Here is a 20,946-nt window from a genome sequence, read left to right as displayed (position 1 = left end):
TTAAATGCATTAAATCAGAATGTGTGCATATATGTTTTTGTATGCACAGGTATATATGTGCAGGCATCATTAAGTGCATGTGTGTGTACATACTTATCGTTCTTGTTTAAGCGTGTTCCTCCAGGCCTGGGTCATGTATGTGCTCGGACTGGGCTCAGGTTGTTGTTCTGTGGCCAGGCGGTCCCCAGGCCTCTCATTGGCCATGAAGAGCGGCAGGGTATTGATTATGCTGAGTGATTAAAGTGTAAATGTGGCCAGCCCCTGCAGAATGCCCGGTAATTGGACCGGAGAAAGCAAGATTATATCTGCTGCAAGTGGGGAATGCATATGCCAGGGGAGATTGTGCTTACATGCTGTGATGGAGAAGAATTTCAACTACTCTCTCTTTCTCTCTCTCTCTCTCCCGCTGTCTGTGTGTGTGTGTGTGTGTGGGTGTGTGTGTGAGAGAGAGAGAGAGTAGAAAGAGAAAGAGGAGCAGCACAATCATTCATGATAAACTGAACATTAGAGGACATATTCATGTATGTATCTATTTGTTAGGTTTGTGTGTGAGAGCATGATATAAAATGACAATAGCGAGCCATTGTGCACCCATTGTGGTGTGTGTTTGTCTGTCCATGTCTGTGTCATTTATTTCATACTGATAGCGACTGCTTCAGCTGTCTCGGCTGCAGGTTAAATCACAGTTAATTTAGGACTGCCATTCGCACCTGCCAACAGTCAACAAACACCTATCAAAAACTCAGATGCCATTCTGCCTCGCAGAGAGAGGGAGAGAGCGGTAGAATGAGACAGCAAACACGCACAGGAGGAGTGTGGAGAGAGATGAAGGATGTAAATCCTCTCATGGACAAATGGAGTCTGGCAGACGCGCGTCTCACCCCGGCGCGCTCTCACAGGCGGCGCTGATAAGGACTGACAGATAGCTTTCACATAGATCTTCTCTCTTTCTGATTTTTTCCCCCCTTCCAAACCCAATATCTCAACTTTCAGTGCCCCATCAGATGGTATCTCACCCTGCACCGTTCATACTCTTATCTGATATCTCGGTTTAATGCTTGCAGGAGAATGTATGGATATTTCTGAGTAGTTATATTCCTTTGGCTATTAGCAGGTGCAACAGCATTTGAAGTTATGTCTTTTCATGTTGATCTCTTCCTGGTAGCCTGGCAAAGACATTGCCTCTACTGCAGTTCAGCTGCTCATTCTCCAAGGAATCCTATCTGGGGAAAGATTTCCCCGACAATACATCTCAATTTTTTTTCATTCTCACTGCCTACAATTTAGAAAATGTCTACTTTTTTTATCAGATATAGTGAAGAAGACATTATGCCAGAGTGCTTAATAATATGCCGTACCTGTGCAGAGACAGAAAGAATAGATGCACTTTTAGCCAGACGCGATTAATCTCTGTCAGCGTGGTGATAGAAACTGCTGGAGAGGCCCGGTAAGTGATACTGATTGGGGCATTAGCATTTGTGAAATGTGCCTCTTAGAGGAATTCAAGCAGAAATTTCATTATTAAAATGGATATAACAATATATGAAAAGGTATCATATTGGCAGAACAGATGAACGACATCATTACTCCTCCTCTCCCTCCTCCCTCGACCAGCCCCCCCCCCCCCAACCTTTACCACCATTGCCATCCTTATAAACCCCCCCGCACACAAACCACGAAGCTGGCAGCGTTATTCATCAGTGTTCATTATTATTCTGTACATCTGCAATGCCTTAATGTGCATGAAAGCACTGGTCGGATTAGCGGTGAAACCTGACACGTATGCTGAGCAGGAGTAATCCTGTCAGCCAATGACTTCTTGCTGCCTCCACCAGAATGAGTTTGACGTCGCGGTTTTTCGCACTTGACTCTCTGTAAAGGCATGATATCATTTACTAGGGAGTGTGTGTGTGTGTGTGTGTGTGTGTTTGTGTCGGTGGGAGGGGGAGTTGCACAGGGGTCTGTGGTTTGTGGGTATTATAGATAGTGTGCTACTGTTAGGTTCATGATTGCAGATCATGGTTATTTTGATAGGTGAGGAGGACACTTTGGGGAATGGGTATCAAGTGTTGGGTTGCCTTCACTGTGTCAGAGGCCCAGGAAGAGGCTGTACGAACATTGTTATGGAAGGACACATCTCTTAGGCACTGCATTTCACTCAAGCATTTCACTGCCTGCATACCGTCATGGCCAACATACACAGCATCACTCTCTGCCAGCACTGTTGTAATCGCACACATCAAGTCTGAGCCTTTGAGCGTCTCATTCAATAATTCATGTTGCAGGGCTCCCCTCTGCCATTTAATTTGGCCTGTGTACTACCCTCAGCAAAGAAACATAATGGAGGCACAGACCTTAACAGAAACAACAGTGTCCTGAGAGTTGGGGAAGATGGTGAAACTTTAAACGCACCACAGATGGTAAAGGGAGAGTAAGTCCCTCTCCTCCCTCGTCTTTGTGATACGTACTAGGCAGTGACGTTATATTGACGCCATCGTGGATAGTGATACATGCGATAGCAGACATGCTATTTCGTGCCATCTCTTGCCTTCGGCAAGGCTGACACGTTTCCACACTCTCCATCACACACACACTCAAACACACACACACAGACCTGTCACGCGCTGATAGGATGGCGCAGTGATTTGCCACACGGACTTGTCCACTCACATCCTCAGTTCACTGACCCTATGCGACGATGAGAGCACACACACACGCACGCTTATCGCTTTAGCCATGCTCTACTGCCATACCGACGGCATAATTGCAGGCTACTTAACGGGGTCCCTGAGCGTGAAAACCCTCGTTAGCATATAGGTCACCAGCGAGAGCAAGTGTGTGTCTGTCTTTTTGATTATTTTAGCTTCCTCTTTCAGGCGAAGGACAGTTAGTAATACCTTCTTCATCTGATTTGTGAGTAAGTCAATTAACCAAGGAGGAAGATGGGTCAGTGCACTCAATGCGTCTGAATAAGGAGGGATATGGCTAGTGTTTTTGGAAACCTCAATGGAGGGATTTATTGGACCCTACAGTCAACGGCACTCACACACACACACACACACACACACACACACACACACACACACACACACACTCTCCCCCTCTCTCACTCTTGCACCCACAGACATTTACTCACTCACAGACACACACACACAAACTGTTTGTGATCATCAGAAGAGCCTCTCCAGAGATTACTCTCACTTTGTCATGGACTTTGCAAAGACATTAGGGTTTTCCCATTACTTCAGATGAGGCCAACTTCCAAATGACTGCCAGTTTGGGGCTGTCTTTGTTGAGAGAGGGATGATCTATTCTCTCATAAGTCGTGTTGAAAAGATTTTTATGACCTAATGATGAGTCCTCTCTTTGTGCTTAAACGGCAAGCCTAACAGGAATCATAAATCTTAGCGTAGGTTTGGTGTGTGTGTGTTTAGTTGTGTGTGTGTGTGTGTGTGTGTTTATGTCTGTGTTTGTGTGTGTGGCTGTGGTGTGACGAAGTCATCAATAACGTAGGCGAGGCTTTTACCTGTCAGAGCGGCCGCCACAGCCGTAAACAAGCTGTAGGGGGAGACAGGATGCCCTTTCCCACTAAAAGACATTTATTGACTTGTATTCAAATGAGGGACCTTTAAAATATAAGCTATTTCTATGCACACACACACAAAGAGCACAGAGGAGGGAGGGACTGTGTGAATGTCACATATGTGTGATGTGTGTGAAAGAAACAGGTAGAAAAAAGAAAAGATGAAAGACAGAAAAAAAAGAGTGAAAGACGGAGCCAAAAAAGAGGCACACAGAAGAGTAAACAAACTGAAGCAAAGAAAAAATAAGCAAGAGGAGACAAGACAAAAAGGAAACAAAGATAAGACAAACAGGAAGCAAAGAAAATAACGAAAAGAGAACATCAAATTGAGACGGAGACTTAGGAAGGTGTGATATCCGTAATAACACGCGGTTAATGCTCTTTATCTATCTTGGAACACATCTAATGTATCTGTTCCTTCCTTTATGCAGGGCGGGACAGGGGCTTTCTGAGCCCTCCTGTTCCAGACGCTCCGTAACACAATAGTGCTTCCTCCAGATAAGCTCTTCCCAATCCCTCCACTCAGCAGGCTACCCGCACCAAAGCTGCCAAGCATCCACACACACACACACACAAACACACACAAACACACACACACACACACTCACACACACACATGCTAGAGCTGGGTGAGCTGCTACTGTGTCTGGATGTGTGTCGGTGTCTTTGTGCAAGGGACGGTAAGCTACTTCTCAGATGTGAGTGTGTTTGTGAGAGTGTGTGGGCTGTGTGTGTATGCGTGTGTGTGTGTGTGAGTGTGTGTGTGTGTGTGTCAAAGTCTAAGGATGTGTGTGATGCTGTGTTAGATTTTAAGCTACTTTTTTATGGTCACAGTTGTGTGTGTCTCTCTGTTCCCCTGATTCTCTCTGTTTTTGTGTATGTTACTGTATGTGTGTGTGTATGTGTGTGTGTGTGTGTGTGTGTGTGTGTGTGTGTGTTGTGTGTGTGTGTGTGTGTATGTATGTGTGTGTGTGGTGTGTCACTGCCTCTCTCTGTAGGTGTATTAGGGACTTTACACCTGCTTAGAGTCTCAAATATCCTATCCCTGTGAGTGCTCTGATGAAAAAAACTGAAAAACATTCTACCTTTTCATTCTTCCTTTTCACACACACACACACACACACACTCAAACACACTCAAACACACACACACACACACACACACACACACACACACACACACACACACACACACGTGTGGCTGAAGTGAAAGTCCAGATGGGGCTGGGCTCCTTGATATGGTGGGTAAAATCCAGATGAAAGTGGGAGTGTGTGTTTGTGAGTGCTTGTGTGTGTGTGTGTGTGTGCGTGTGTGAGTCCAGTTATGTGTATTTTAGCTGTGTGTGACCTATTTGTCTTCAAACGCACAGTCTCAATTTCCCTCTGTCAAGCTGAGCCAAAGCAAACCCTGCCTTCCATTGCCAGCAAACTTGGTCGGTCTCCAGGTGTAGCGCTCTTCGCTGTTTACCGAGTGCGTTTCATAGCGCTCCCGTCTTCAGCAGGTAACTGATTTGCCTGGGGAGGCAGGCATGTTGTACAGAGCCCTGGTGTCAGAACTGCTTCAGTGCACTGAATGTTTTGCTCCCTGCATATTCCCAGAATGCACCGTAACAACCAGTGGGCCTGTTCGCTCACAATGCTCACTGACTGCGGAGGCATTTCTCAGAAGACCAGCAGAGAGAAATCATCCTTTGAGGTAGACATTTCTAGACCTTTTCCATTTAAGTAGCTTCTTTTCAGAAAGCAACAATGTGCATAACTTACGTCGAGTTGTTTAGCAAAGTTCAAAGCAAACCCCTAGAAAACAGAATAAGTAAATGCTACAAAATGAAATCCCTTGCTCACATGCAGATGCAGTTGTCGTGTCTGGCACCAGAATTCATGTTGCTAATCAGCACAGCAGAACATTTAATCAGCAGCTGAATTAAAATCCACTGGGTACCGATTCGATAAATATAGAGCTATTGACCAAACAGAGAAATAGCCACCGTCTTCCATACGTGTAGGGATCTTCATTAAGGCCTCAGACAGAGGCGAGGAGGCGGCGTGACAATTGGCGGATGAATAAAAAAGCCATAGTGTTTAATCAGAGGGGCAATCAAGCTCTGAGGTGCCGAGATTATCCAGAGCCTGATTGAGTGAACAGTGCCGCACGGGAAAGAATAGACAGACAGACAGACAGAGAGACAAAATATGAGCTTACTGCTGGCTTAACAGAGTCAGCTGAGATAGAAAGAGAATGAGACAGAAGGAAAGCGGAAAAAAATGAAGAGAGAGAGCCTTCAATCATCATGCCTCATTGAGTTTGTATCTTTGGATTTCCTCCAAGCCGAGTTCTGCTCATCACGCCTCAGACGCCCAGTCAGCCAGTGTGGCCTACCTCCCAGCCAGCAGGACATAGTCTCTTGATTGGGATAAAAAGGATGTGGCTTGATTGAAACTCACCGGACTGATTGCATTTCTCTTCTCATCATTTTGGGCATCTTTTTTAGTCTCCATTAGTTTCTTTCTTTCTCTCTCTCTCTCTCTCTTTCTATCTCTATTCATTCACTCCTTTCTCCCTATCTATCTCTCTTGGTTGTGGCTTGAGGGGAGGCCAGAGAAGTAAGAGGGGGAGGAGGAGGTCGAGGAGCTGTGGCGGTGCGTTGTTGAATTGTATACGCACTGCTTCGCCTGGTATATTCTCAGCGGCTCGCCAGGCTTTTTTTTCACTGTAATAAACACTAAATTGCTGATGTGTTGTAAACTGCCCCCTCACAGGCGGCAGGGGAATTGGCCGTCTCGTAGTGTGTAGCAAGCAAGCTAGCAAAGCACAAGAACCGAGCACAGAGAGAGACACGCTGGCTGGCCGGCCCGAGACTTATGATTTAATCAATGCGCTTTTCTGCTCAGTGTTGCACATTTCTGACCGAGTCGATGTGCAAAATTTGGTGCCAAAAGAATTAAATTAGAGGATGAGAAACTAAATTAAAGGAGATTATTAATAGCCCACTTTTAGCCTCAAAAGATAAACAAAAAATATTGGTTCAGATCGAGTATCCCGAGGAGATCCATAATGGCAATCCTCAGGCGCTATCATTTGATCGAAAGTTGGGGCATAATGGTAGATTTGTATTGATTCCACAGAGACCAGAGGCTGGAGCTTGCTAAATGTGTCTGCATCTGTGCGTGTGTTGTCATTGACATTGTCATCAGCTTGAATAAGTGTTTCACAAACAAGAATCTAAGTTAGCTAAGAATAAAAACTGCATGGCAGCGAATCAAGAGAGAGAGAGAGAGACAGAGAGAGAGAGAGAGAGAAGCAAGGCAGGATGGGCAGTTCTCACCTTCCGGTAAAGTGGGGCGGAATGCAGACAACACACTGCAGTTCATTTCAGCTCATTCCTCTGACATACACGTACCCAAGCCATTTTTAGTTGTTCTTGTGGCTGTATTTTATACCGTGACACACTGAAGAGTCACAACAAATGTGCAAAGGTGCTTGGCTTGCATTTATCATCCCAAGATTGACGGCTGGTGGTCTACTAACAAATAACAAGAAAAGAAATAATGAAATGAAATTAAAGACATAAATCCTGCCATTGCTGTGTTTTCCTTTCGCATCCTGACAGAACTCAGCACTTTCTGCCTCTTTTTTTTTCTCATGTCATGACCGCAAACTAAATCTGCTGCCACAGTGTCAAAACTTTCCCCCACTTTGAATTTCTGCCTCCCTCTGAGTCATTGTCACTATTGAAACATGCAATTTTAAGAGTGCCGTGAACAACGTGCCAGTTAGGAGCCGCCGCAAGAGTACCTGCCAAGTGGAGTTCAAGTGCGACTGCCGCTTGCCAGTGTCATGGGTAAAAAAGCCTGAGGGATCCTTTGTTATGCTGTAGCACTCCTCTGGAGGAGACCCATTTAAACGCTCCCGTAAGCTCTAAGAAATTGCCAATGGTGCATGTCATTAGTGACATTAAAGCAAAGACGCAAACCGCTATTTGCGACTTAATGAGTTGAAGCGACGTTAAGGTCAAGAAACCGAAAGCAGTTAGGAAACGGCGTGCGTGTAATCACATCAGGGGGGCGTGTCGAATGGGGGAGAGGTTATATACAAATCTATTCTTCTGGTTTTTTACCTCTTCATCTCTTTCGTTCCGTTTCTTCCTCCATCTTTCCATTTCTCTCGTTCGCTCTCTCTTTTGATAGATTTTCACCCCTTCTCCATCCATTTTTTACTTCCTCTAGGATCTTCATCCTCCCATCCCCCACTCTCATTCTTTCCAAATGCAAACTTCCTTTCCAATGTAGCCAATGACTTATTCATCAGAGTGATGCAAGTCTGGTTTAGTAGGACATGGTGTGCAGAGGTATATGGAGAGTTGGGGGATAAGTATGTGTGTGTGTAAGTGTGTGGGGCGGGGGTGATGGTGGAGGGTTGTGGATGGTTAACATCCATGCTCGGTTTGAGGGAAACTGCTGGCAGGAAATCTCCATCTGAAGTTAGCCACAGAACATGGGAACGCAACACGCGATCATCTACTTATCAGCAGGGGGTCCGAAAGGAAGAGTGGTCCAAGCGATGTAAAACAACACATGACGTGATCATGGCAATGAAGAAGACATGCAGGCACTTTCCATTTGCCTTGTTCTCCCCACCTCTATTAGAGAGAGTGAGAGAGAGAGAGAGAGAGAGAGAGAGAGAGAGTGTGATGAAATGAAGAGTGGAAGAAAACGAATGGAACGAGACATAAGTAAACGCATGAAAGTGACAGAGACAGACAGCAGTAAATGCATGAAAGTAAAATGAAGTACAAAGGAAGGGAACAAAAGAGAAGAAGAAGGGATCACGAGAAAAAGCACTGAAAAAAAGAAAGGACATCAAATCACTCCATCTCAGAAAAGTGGAATGGCAGATGCGTTGTCTCCATAAAGGGCACAAGTTTGGAGTGCTGCCTCTCCGTCTTGACGCTCGGGTGGCGGTGGAAGTGTGTGCTTCATCACAGCCCCACTCATTAAGCAAACACACCTCAAAAAGATGAAATTGTTTTTCGTCCGCAGCTCGCTCGCGCGGTTATTGAAATTAATGGCCAGTGATTGTGTTTGTGTTACAGACTGTATTTGTGTGTCTGAGAGGCACGTGTGTCGATGTGTGTGTGTCGATGTGTGTGTGTGTGTGTGTGTGAGTGGGTGTGTGAGTGTGAGAGAGAGGTCCTATTAGGAGGTGATGTATGAATTAATGAGTGTCCTCATTCACATGTCAGTTTCAAACTAACAATGCACAAACACAAACACATTTCATTGTGTGTGCACACACACACACACACACACACACACACACACACACACACACACACACATACACACACACACACACACACACACACACACATATACTGACATCTCTGTTCACTCATTCACTTTTTCTCTCTTTTCTATCTCACTTGCTTGCCCCCTCCCTCTCCCCATTTATCAGTCTATCTATCACTCTATCTTTCTTGCCCAGAGGCTCTGTGTGTCTACTTCTCTAATCCCCTGTTCACCCTGCCTTATTTGACTTATATATTTATATATATATATACCAATTCTATGGTGTGTGATTTCATCTCTGGCTGTCTCTTCCATGGAGGGGAATGTGTCCTGCCCTCTGGCATGCTGCCTCTGAAATGGATTAGCTGACTTAGGAGGTGGGACAAACGGGACCCTGCCTCGGCGGGTGACAGGGCTGCCACTGACAGCCTGCAGTGTGGGTTTGTGTGTGTGGGGGGTGGGGGTGGAGGTTGTGTGGTTTGTCTGGATGTGTGTGTTTCTTTGCCTGCGTGTGTGTGTTTCTGTGTGTGACAAACACATGATTGGCATGACACCACGGGCAGATAAGCCAGTCTAACCATTATCCGCTGGTAAGCCAGAGGCTCCAAATTACAACTGCAGGCCCAAAACATGCTGAGAGCTTTACTTAAGGGGGTCTTAAGCTAGCACAGAAAAAAGATGTTTAGCCAAGTGGGAGAAAAAAGTCCCTGACACCACATTAAGGAGTGGAGATACGGAGTCCGGGATATATACAGACAGGAAATAGGAGGCATTGTGTATTTTTTGTGTACTGACTCACACTCTATACTGCATTGAGGGCTACAGTCAACTGAGCTAAGGTGTGGACTATGTAGCTCATGAACAGATATGTTTGTGCAAGTAACCACAGTGTCGCCTTGAGTGAGTTCAAATCGAGACTGAGTGATCCAAGTTTAGCAATGAGAGTTAGTTTACAAAGATTGTAAGTTGCATGTCAGTATCTAACTACTAACCTGGAAAAATATCTGTTCATACATTAATATGTTGCTCCAAAGAGTTTAGGCAGTTATAGCCTGTTATGATATGCTATTATGCTATGTCAGTATTAAATCATAACATAGCCCAACGTCTGTTACCAGTGTCACTGCTAATGAGTGTGAGTATGAGTGTCAAGAGTGAATTATGTGTAACTCAATTCAGCCTGGAGGAAGGAGGACTCGAGTCACACCTAATAATAGGACATTTATATCTCTGGTATGTGTTATTATTGCAGCAGTCTGAAGTTGACTCTCTTGTCTGTTGCTGTCCATGCTAACTTGCATGAGGGGAATCCAGCCAAGCCCTTGTGTCTCTGTGGACAACTTGTTTAGGCCTCAGTGTTCAAGGTGTTTGGGATGGAGAAAGCTGGGGAGAGCAGGTACATCCAGCCTGAGGACAGATGGCTGTGATGCAAAGAAAGAGGATGAAACCAGTTTCAGAGATGGCAAAGGGAGAGATGGAACCAGCACAAAAGGAAGGAATCCAAATGTTGTTGGCTCCAGTTTATATTTATTCTTTTTTGATAGGAGAGTGTGTTTGTGGCCTTGTCAACATCCTAGATCTTTCATTTGAAATGCAAAGAGGTCAATGTAGCTGCAGTCAATTTGAAAGAGGATGTTAACATTTTTTGCACAATGTGGTATATTTCTTTGTTGAGGGTAAGGTAATTGTGCCTAAGCTCTCCAGATCTGCATCTCTTTCACATCATCATTAGTTACATTAGCAAGTACCTGAACCAATCTCTGTCAAGTTTGGACTGACACTCATTCGCTTTGCCACTGAATCCAATGGAACAGTTCCAGAACATTATGAATGTGAGTTTGGCAGAGATAGACAAGGGGCCCTAATTACATTGACAGGCGTCGAGCGAAGTCTGTCGCACAAGAACTAAAGCCACATGTGGCCTGTCGGAGCATTGTGCTGACCCACCCATGTTTGTGCTTAGGATTTTGCTCATAGTATTTAATTAGGAAAACTATTTTGCTAAGTTATTTAATTAGCTTTAGTTCATGCACGGCGGTCTTTGCCCGTTGCAAATTGCCCATCAATGACAATAGGGCCTTAGGTTGAGCGGCCTAAAGAACCAAACCTGAAGAATGTGAACAGTGGATTCTGTGCAGAGAGGAAGGAAAGAGAAAAGAGTTGCTGTGTTTGTTGTACGTTCCTTTTAAAAACATAACTGCATTATTTCATGGTTAAAAGCTTTTTTGGGACATTTTTATTGTTTTTATCTCACAATACAGCCAGCATGTGACAGAGAGACTGTGAATGTGACAGACAGACAGTCAGACAGACAAAGAATGAAAAAATAAAACAAGATAGCTAGAGAGAGAGAGAGAGAGCGATAAAGAGAGAGATGGAGAGCGGGGAAAGCGTGGGATGGGTTGGCATGAGGGAGGACTAAAGATAGAGGGAAGAGTGTGGGAGTCTGAATGTGGCGGTGCGGTGGTGAATCAGGCCAGCAGTGACGGGGCCCCTGCCTCTCTGCCAGTCATTAGTGCCAACACCTCCCCTCCACCTGATCTATGGGCTTATTTTAGGGGCCGACGGTGCCATGACTCCCCAATTTATTCCTGCAAGGGCACATCTGAACCAGCCCCCCCTCCCCCCACCCCTCCTTGTCTCTGGGCATCTGATGATAATGGGTCGATACTCCAGCTTGGGCAAAGAGCCCAAGGAAGGCGGGTGGGGGGTATTGATTTGACTCTCGGTGCCCTGGCACTATTAATATTGTACAGCGCTCATAAAAAATGACATTTCTCAAAGACACCAGATATTAGATTAAGGCCAGAGCAATGCTGCGTGCCAAGGGACACGTCAGAGGGGGTGTAGTTGGACCACTGTGGTTGATGCTTAGCTGATAAAAGCAGCAGTCATTGCTGCTCTTTCACCTTGTCTTAAAGCCTTTCATTGAAAACAGGTCTCTCTTTCTTGCTCTCTCTCTCTCTCTCTCTCTCTCTTCTACCTCTTCCGTCATCCTACTTGCTCAGTCCACCCCTTTCTTAAACCATGGAATTTTTACTTATTTACATTCACATTTATGAATTGAACTCAGCATATATTGCAGATACGTTGCTTTGGTGAAATGTTTGAGCATAAGTTGTCCCCTCCTTGTTCAGTCTCAATCTTCTCCTGTTTCAGTCGCCAGCATTTTTGTCAGTGCACTCACCCCTGCAAACCAGGACTCTGCATCTGTGTGCACAGAGTCTACATCTCATCGGCCATTGCCCTAGCCACTTACTCATCTCAGAGAATGTGCAAGGGAGTGACTATGCATAACTTCCAAATTGTTCACCACTGTCTATGTGTGTGGGTATGTGTGTGTGTGGGTGTGTGTGTGTGTGTGGGTGTGTGTGTGTGTGTCTGTATGTCTGTCTGTCTGTCTGTTTATGTGTGTGTCTGTTTCTGTGTGTGCCTGTATTCTTATGTCTAAGGAGATTTGTGAGAGACTTGAACTACTGCTGTTTTCCTGTTTATGCATCTGTGTAATATGGAGCTTTAACCCTCAGGAAATAGCCGCCTGACGTAAAATAAAATCCACTTGTCATCAAGTAATGAGGTAGCGATTCTTCCAGCTGTCTTATCACCTCCAAAGGCGTCCCTCTGTCCCGGGGTGACACCCTAAGGGCTCATCTGGGTCCCAGAATGGAAAAGTCATGAAGTAAATAAGCCCGACACTGCTTGTCTTGTACTGGGATTAGAGTTCCCGGAGTCATCACTGGAACCATCTGTGCAGATTGATCTGTGTCTGCATCATGACTGACTGGTTTATGCTGACTGTTCTACCTGCCTGGTGTATATGCTCTGCCTTTTTGACTGTCAAGTCACTCCTTGATCCTGTGTTGGAGGTGGCAGGGTACAGGCTGCCTTATTACAATTGTTTGCGTTTGCATCAGAATCCATCATATGTTTGTGTGTGTGTGTTTATGTCTAATTTGGTGTGCTTGGGTATACATGTGTATGCGGTTATGTCTGCTGTGGGGATGTTACAGTGTCTGTGTGTGTGTGTGTGTGTGTGTGTGTGTGTGTGGGTGTGTGTGTCTGTGAGTGTGTGCTGTGTCTATGTGCATGCGTGTGTGTATGTGTTTACAGTATGTGCATCATCCCATCCTTACCTTCCCCACATACTGCGGCTCCGAGCCCATGTACTCCTCCAGCACGAAGAACTGGTTCCACACCCAGCCCCTCTTGACCCTCTGGAACGCGGCCCCCCCATGATGCCCCCCCAACTGTCCGACCAGGTGGCGCGGCCGCTCCTTACCCAGCCTGCTCTGGGGGGGTGAGTGGATGGGGGATGGGGAGCCCTGCTCGCAGAAAAGCCAAAGGAACAGCAACAGGCAGTTCCTTGTAAGCATTGGCGAACGCTGAGGTCAAAGTCTCCCGACTTGAACTCCACAGAAAGAAAGAAAAAAAAAGAAAAGAAAATGCAGCAATAGAGCACAATCCCCAGAGATGAGACCAGAAGGCTGGATGCAGTAGGGGGTCGGTGGCTGTTGGGGGGGAGTGGGAGAGAGGAAAAGGAGAGATGGGGAGAGGTGGGGAAGGAGGTCTGGGGGTTTGGAGACCCTCTCCAGGAGGACTGGGTCACGCGATGATCACTCCCCTCTCAGCCAGTGACTCCTCGTTGTGTGGTCGAGAGCATCACCTGAGGGACAGAACAAAGAGAGAGAAAATAGCTTGAGTGACTAGGAAAAGTGAGTGAAAGTGAAAAGATCACATCGATGTTTGTGAGTGAGGATGTTTGTGTGTATGTCAGTGGCGGTCCGTGCATTTCACGACTGGGCCTTCAGCGATGTCCTACACGATGTTAAACTGAGTCAATCCACCTCCTAATACCATCATTATGACGCCATGGCTCTCGAACCATTATATTTAGGCTATACAGAAAGGCAGTATAAGTGAGCATTGCATCACCTTAACATAGTCGAGTACAACAGACTTTATAAATATTTCCGGAGCATTTAAAATCAATACACCCGTATTAACAATACATTAAGAGTAGTAAACTCTCAGTTATATGATCGCTTGGATATTACTGTCACAACTTAAAAATAAAAGGCGATTTTCAGGGATTAGTCTACAAAGTTTTATTAAGTCCACCGAAAGCTTTAACAAGTTTGTCCACTAAACATCGCATTGTCCCACCTGCAAAGCAGTTTCATTAAACTTCCCATCCTCACCATATCCAGTTTTTCTTGAAAGTTCCGTCTTGAAAATGGCGTTGTAATTGTATCAAAAACTGGAATTATCAAGTTAATTTGAGTTGGTTAATGTAATTATATTTAGTCTTACCAATTGAAACAACTAGCATAATAAGCATTGAAACCGATGCACGTCGTTTTCACATTAGCCAGCTAAACTGAGCACTGAAGCACTGCACTGGTCTGCCTCAGTATCCAATCAAAGGACGTTTACGTGTCACGTTCAACACGAGGAAAGAAATCTTCCGGGCCTTCTAGAAGGCCCAGTGTCGCCAACTCGAAATCTGATTGGTTGTCACAACTGTCTGTTTCAGTTCATTCAACTTAAATGAACTGAAACAGCCAGTTGTGATAACCAATCAGATGTACACGGGCCTTCAATGTGAATTCTGAAGGCCTCAGGGAAGATTTCTGTTCTCGGGGAAGAGCGTAGCAACACATGATAGCTGAAATATGATTGGATGAAAGCTCTAACATAAATTAACTACGCTGGAAGTTATGCAATGAAGATAATGGACTATAGGGAATAATTGAATAGATATTTATGAAAAGAAAATATTAAAATTAAATTTATTTTATTACATTTATTTTCTGATGATGTTTAGGCCAGCAGAGAAGGCCTTGAAGGCCCTGACGGACCACCACTGGTGTGTGTGTGTGTGTGTGTGTATGTATGTGTGTGTGTGTGTTTGTGTGTGTGTGTGTGTGTGTGTGTGTGCATACAATTACCACACTCTAGACCAGATAGCAGACAACTTCATCACCACCTAACTCTATCCCCCCACGTGTGTCAGTAGTGGGCGCTGTGACCGGGGCCATTAGCTGGCCCTCTCATCTCTCTTTCCCAATGAGGCCTGTGCTCATCTCCTCTGGCATAATGTTGATGGATGGCAAATCAATGCCTCCTGCCATTAGACAGCCCCGATCCAAGTGATTGGCTGTCTGAACGCAACCTCCAGAGGGACTCACTGAACCCTCCAATACAGGCACACACTCACACACGTACACACACACTTAGAAACTCGTATACACAGCGTCTCCTACAGATTCACACGTACACACAAGGTCAGTTAGCAACACACACACACACACACACATACATGCATACATACACACATGCATACACACATACATACACACACTGTTCATACATTGCACACACACAAGGACACTTGGACACGGACAAACACGCAATCATTCTGAAAGTGTCATTTGACAACATGGATGCCTCCACCAGCTAGGGCTGGTAATTTGATGGCTGAATGTTTCCTTCAAATGAGCTGCCGAAGATCACTGACACATCATCAAGCCACGCCGCCACACTGCATTTCAATCTCTCGAAGGTGGAGATTCTCTCCTGCCTCCTCTTTGTTCTGCCGATGATGATGATGGTATCTATCTGAGAGTGTGTAAGTGTGTGTCAGTGTGTTTAACTGTGTGTGTGTGTGTGTGTGTACAATCTATATAGTGTGTGTGTGTGTGTGTGTTTGTGTGTATGTTATTTTCAGCAAGGATTCTCAAGGGACTGTGTTTAGAATTTCAAATGTGCAGCTCTTATCTCTAGGTGGAGGTTTCAGATTGCTCTCGCAGAGAGATCGTCTGTTTATGTGTGTGTGTGTGTCTGTGAGTCTGTGCGTGTGTGTGTGTGTGTGTGTGTGTGTGTGTGTGTGTGTGTGTGTTTCTATGTGTGACGATGTGACCCTGCTCAAAGCAGAGGAGAGGCCGAGGCAGAAACTTCTTCTGCACACACAAGTTCAGCTGAACCAGCATTGTGAGGGGGCCCCTCACTTTGTCACTCCCCTCTGCAGATGATACATAAAGGCGAGAGCGCTCTCAGTGAGGGGTATGGAAGAAGCTGTACAAAAACAAAAAATGTCTAGATAGCCTGTGATCCCCACTGTAGACAAAGACACTTACACACTAACACGTGCATACCTTCACCTCCACACACACACACACACACACACACACACACACACACCAAGGTTATAATAGTTTTGCATTTTTCACTAGTTTTTTTTCAATGCCAGTGTAGTTATCATTAGTTTATAAAGCGGGTTTGCTAGTTTAGTTTAGTTTTTATTTTTTGAAAATGCTTAGTTTGAGTTCAGTTTCTATTAGTTTCAGTTTTAGTTTTAGTCTTTACTGCGAAATGTATCAGACGGGGGGGGGGGGGGGGGGGGGGGGGGGGGGGGATGGGGGGTGCAGGTCATTGACTGCAAAATTGACTGCAAAAATGGACGATTCTATAGCTAAGCTAAAACATTTCTCAAAACCGTACTTTCAATCCAAACATGAAGTGATCAATAATGGGAGACCAATGCCCTAGCTAAAAGGTATGCTAAACAACGGGAGAGAAGATATCTCGATCGACGTCTCACATTCAAAGCCAAATTACTTTAAAAAATATTTGGAACCTCAAGAATAGATTTGGTTTTGGGTGTACACGGAGACTAAATAGTAGTAGGGGGAGGAGGCCTTCTCACTCCTCATTCGCTAACATTACATTGATATCAGAGTAAGCCATTGCTCCGTTGATTTCCCATTATTTCTCTTAGGATTGTTTGATGTCTATGTGAAGCCATTTAACACCACACAAGTGCTTGTGATCACTTTGGTGAGCTGATTTTGAGAAATTAAACTTAAATTGCAGCTAAAGTTGTGTTTCCTGGTTGATGTTATCTAGTTGCTCCGCTAGCTGATTAGCTAGCTAAGGATACTTAATAACCTTAAACGGTTTAAATGGAAGAACTAAATTTGCATGACATGATAACTCGTTATCTAGCTGATGTTTAAGTCTTGTCGATTTAACTCTTCAAATTATATTGGAAGGTAGAAACCCTCAGGGTGCCTGCCTGTGGAACTGCATGAAAGACTTCATATTCACGAGTGCATAATCACACATTCACACGAGTTCAACACAAGCTAGCAGTTGCCAACTGTGAGTAGCTACCCTACCTATGTGTGTGTTAAGAATGCTGAAAAACAACCAGTAGTCAATGTGCAAGCTGCCAATCGAATGCTGATTTAATATACTGTATTGGGTTTATATATTTGTAAATCTAAATCTGAAAGAGTCGGTGCCTCACCAGCCAGGAACCTCACCGCACATCACTGTTCCAGGTAATCTCAAATTGAAACTCTGTTGCTTTCTCTCGACTTTTGCCGCTATGATACCAGGCGAGGGGCGTGTACTAAAAGCGGTATAGAGGAAGATAGAATTGACTAGGACTACGTTATGTATGAAATACATTGACAAAGACGAAAACTAAAGACATTTTCTCTATAATTCTATTTTATTTCAGCTAGTTTTGTAAAGACACAATACAGTTTCAGTTAGTTATCGTTTTTTGATAAAGCTTCGTTTTTATTTTTCTTTCAGTTAACGACAAAAAAAATCACACCTCGTTTTCGTTTTTTCGTTAGTTTTCGTTAACGATTATAACCCTGACACACACACACACAGACTCAAACAAACACAGATAACTCAGGGTGGTATGGCAATTACAGAGACATCAAAGTTTAATCAAGGAGGTCATGTTCTAGAAAGAAGGCTGATGAAGAGAAACTTGTTGTTCCCCCTCACACAGACACTTTCTTTCTTCTCAGTTTTGCACACACACCCTTAAACACACACCAAGCATAGCACATTAGGTAAGCCCTTCAGGGCAGACTGTATCTGTCTTCTCCACCTGCTGTGTGTGTGTGTGTGTGTGTTTGTGTATGTGTGTGTGTGACTGGTGAGGGTTTGCAGTGAACCATGGTGTGGCCAAACAAAGACAAAACAAATTGAAGACAAAAGTGTTGACTCGACAGGGACGCGCAGACTGCTGAGGCAAGATTAACCTCGCGTCCTCGACTCACACCGAGAGCTGAAGCTTAAAGTCTCACTCAACACCACTGTATAAACACTCCATCCACAGCCGAGCTGTACCACAGCACTCGCTCACCACTGGGGCTTTGATACTCACTTAACTCACAGAAGCCAGACAAAAGAGTAGTCTGGCCATTACGTAAAGCAATCATACAGTTTAAAGTCATCCTTTTCCAGCTGAATTTAAAACAGAAGAAGCTGCCCATATCGATGTGCCTGGATGTGCTTTCCAGCTATTTATAATTCATAACTCTTGATATCTTTTGAGGTGAGGTTTATCCCCTCAGCCTTATGCCATATTGAACTTTACAGCTTTTATACTTAAAGGTACAGTCTGTTATTATTTCTGTGAAATGTTGTTGATATCTGAGCTCAATAGCCAACCAAATTACACCCCTTCCTTTTGTGCTCTTGAGGCAACATGTTGATTGGCTGGAATTGTGCATAGCTTGGTCAGAGCCAGGACTGTGTATTAACGCTGGAGCATTTTTTGAACACACACAAAGAACGGACCACTAGAGGAACGTGAGAGCTAATTCACTGAAGTTGAAAAAAAAAAAAGTAGATTAGAATCACAGGCTCTACCTTTAAAGAAAGAAACAGCACAGTTACCCAAAAGACCCAGACCCTCTTTTGGGGCAATTCTTCAGCCTTATCGGGGCACCAGGTGCCCATGTAAAAGCTTTTAATGGGGAGCCAGGCTGGATCACGTCCCAGGATCAACAGCACTTTGGCTTGCCAAATTGGACCGTCAATACTTTTGAAGGTAGCCAGGTTGTATTTGGCCGTGGGGCGTCAATATGGACTCCTAGCTGGACTTGGTCCTGGGTTAATCACCCCACGAGATATGCTGTGTGGGGGTGAATTTTCTTTTCTGGGCATTGCCAGTTAAGGTTCAGTTCTAAAGGGGTGCGGGGGGCATCATTCTTCTCTGGAAGGTACCAGTGATTTCCTCCTGTTGTAAGAGGCTTCTGCCACTGGCAGAGAGTGAGAAAGAGAGAGAGAGACAGCAAGCAACCTTGGCCAGGCCTGCAAACTCAAGGTCATTGATCCAGCAGTTTTCAAACACAAAGTCTGAAAGACCAAAGCCAGCAAGTGGGGAACACAGTAAAGGTAGACCAGGAGCTCAGAGGAACTCTGTGATCAAAGGAAGAGAGATAGGGATGGGTAAAAACGCTCTTAGATGCTCAGGGAACATCCGCTCACACAGACCACAGATTGAACAATAATGTCTGATCACACACAAACAGATGCTTGCCTTTTTTCATCATATTTCATACTGTTTCTTCCTGTTTCCTTTTTTTTTTCTTCTTCATGTTTCTATTCATGTTTCCTTCTTGATTTAGTCTTTTTTTTCACATTGCTTTCTTGTCCTGACATGATAGGCCAACTGTGATATTAACACCTTCTTCATATTTGTATCACTGCATCCAAAATCATATTCATTTTAAATGTGCTGTGCATAAAATTGATTTACTTAGCATGTGATGCAGCCAGTGGCGTGTTTGCTATACTCACTCAGTCTCAAGGGTATGGCATCCAGCTCATTTAATCACGAGACAACATTCACTAGGATATTTATTCAGAAAACAACTGCGCGGCGTCATTCAATGGCGTTATATCAAAACGATCATCAGTATGAAGAGAAATGTTTACGACTGCATATTTAGATTTATGTGTTTTTATGTAGTCTATGTAGCATGTAGATAAAGGAGCACAAAGCCATGATGGCCTTATCTGTTTCCATGCATCTAATTTCATTTTCACTCTACCATCACTGTTCGGCAATCTAAGGCAAGCTAAAGCAGCCTTCGTGTGTGATTTGTCCAGTGTTTGCTGGTCTGAAGAACAAGGGCAATACAAGAGAGCTGAGTTGATGGGGTGCTTCACCCCTATGTTGTCTCTGAGGTGTGCAGTTCTGCGGGTGGTTTTGTATGCTCGAAGGCAGAGGGAAGTTAGACCCCAATGTCATATCTATCCCATGTGTTTCACTGTGGTTTATCGGCTCCAATCCTCTCTCTCCTCTCTCTCTCTCTCTCTCTCTCTCTCTCTCTCTCTCTCTCTCTCTCTCTCTCTCTCTCATTCTCAATCTGTTTTTACTTTGGACCAGGTGAGAGGTTGTCTCAAGGTGCAACATTATTGATTTGTTGTGTATTTACTGGCTGGTGCTTTTTCATGTATTTGTTTGCTGGGTAAGATCCACTACCTGTGTTATATTACCTGATAGAAAATGCACAGCTACATTTTGTAACAACCTTTTCCTCACTTCTCATAGCAGACCCTTAACAGATGCTGACGGACTTAAATATAAATTAACATACAGTTCAAACTGGCATACAGTATATGAGTATTGATTACCAGTTGAGGATATTCTACATTATGCATACAGGTAGGTTACTACAACTCCACATTCAGAGCCATGGGCCAATAGTCATAAAAGCTCAGGTGTGGTGTTTTGAATTGATGAAAAGATCATTTAGGAAAAACAGAAGAGGACTCTTTCTCATCGACAGATTAGTGAAACATTCAGACACAGCAGAGGAAGTGAATTAATAATGACACGGCAATCAACCTAGTTGCGTAATTAAAAGTCTAGATTAAAACTAAAACTGCTTCAAAACCTCTCTGTATGGGAATGGCCACTTAATTAGCGAGGAGAGTGGTAAACAACAGAACTGCCGCGAAATTAGTTCTGAATGAACAAATTAATCTGAATTACTATCTCTTCCTTGCTCTCTCCCCATTGCTCTCTCTCTCTCTATCTCTCTCTTCTCTCTCTTCTCTGGTTAGTCTATGTGTTCTTCTCTACCAGGGCTGTGAATAATACCGCTATCTGTATTGAAACCTTGGGCTGATATGCATATGGCCTATCCACACAGCAGCGGGAGTCCACCGGAAAGCGACATGGTTTGTGACACCTGAAATATCTGGCCTCATTGCAGAGAACTTAATTTCAAGAGCAGCTCATAAACCATCGCTTGA

The 20,946-nt window shown here is 44.4% G+C and overlaps 1 protein-coding gene across 1 annotated transcript in view; it reads right to left on the bottom strand.

The window, feature by feature from the left end:
* LOC308378557 (cadherin-12-like) overlaps positions 1-13,244 on the bottom strand; it is a gene marked incomplete at both ends in the record, with an annotated part of 67,100 nt that extends 53,856 nt beyond the window's left edge. The window contains one exon of the mRNA XM_080855498.1: positions 13,005-13,244. Within this exon, the coding sequence (XP_080711624.1) occupies positions 13,005-13,244 (240 nt within the window). The remainder of the gene's footprint in view (positions 1-13,004) is intronic.
* Between the last annotated feature and the right edge of the window lie 7,702 nt (positions 13,245-20,946).

Source organism: Sprattus sprattus, assembly GCF_963457725.1.
Source record: "Sprattus sprattus genome assembly, chromosome: 17".
Taxonomy (NCBI): Eukaryota; Metazoa; Chordata; class Actinopteri; order Clupeiformes; family Clupeidae; genus Sprattus; species Sprattus sprattus.
This window is presented reverse-complemented; position numbering and strand designations above follow the sequence as displayed.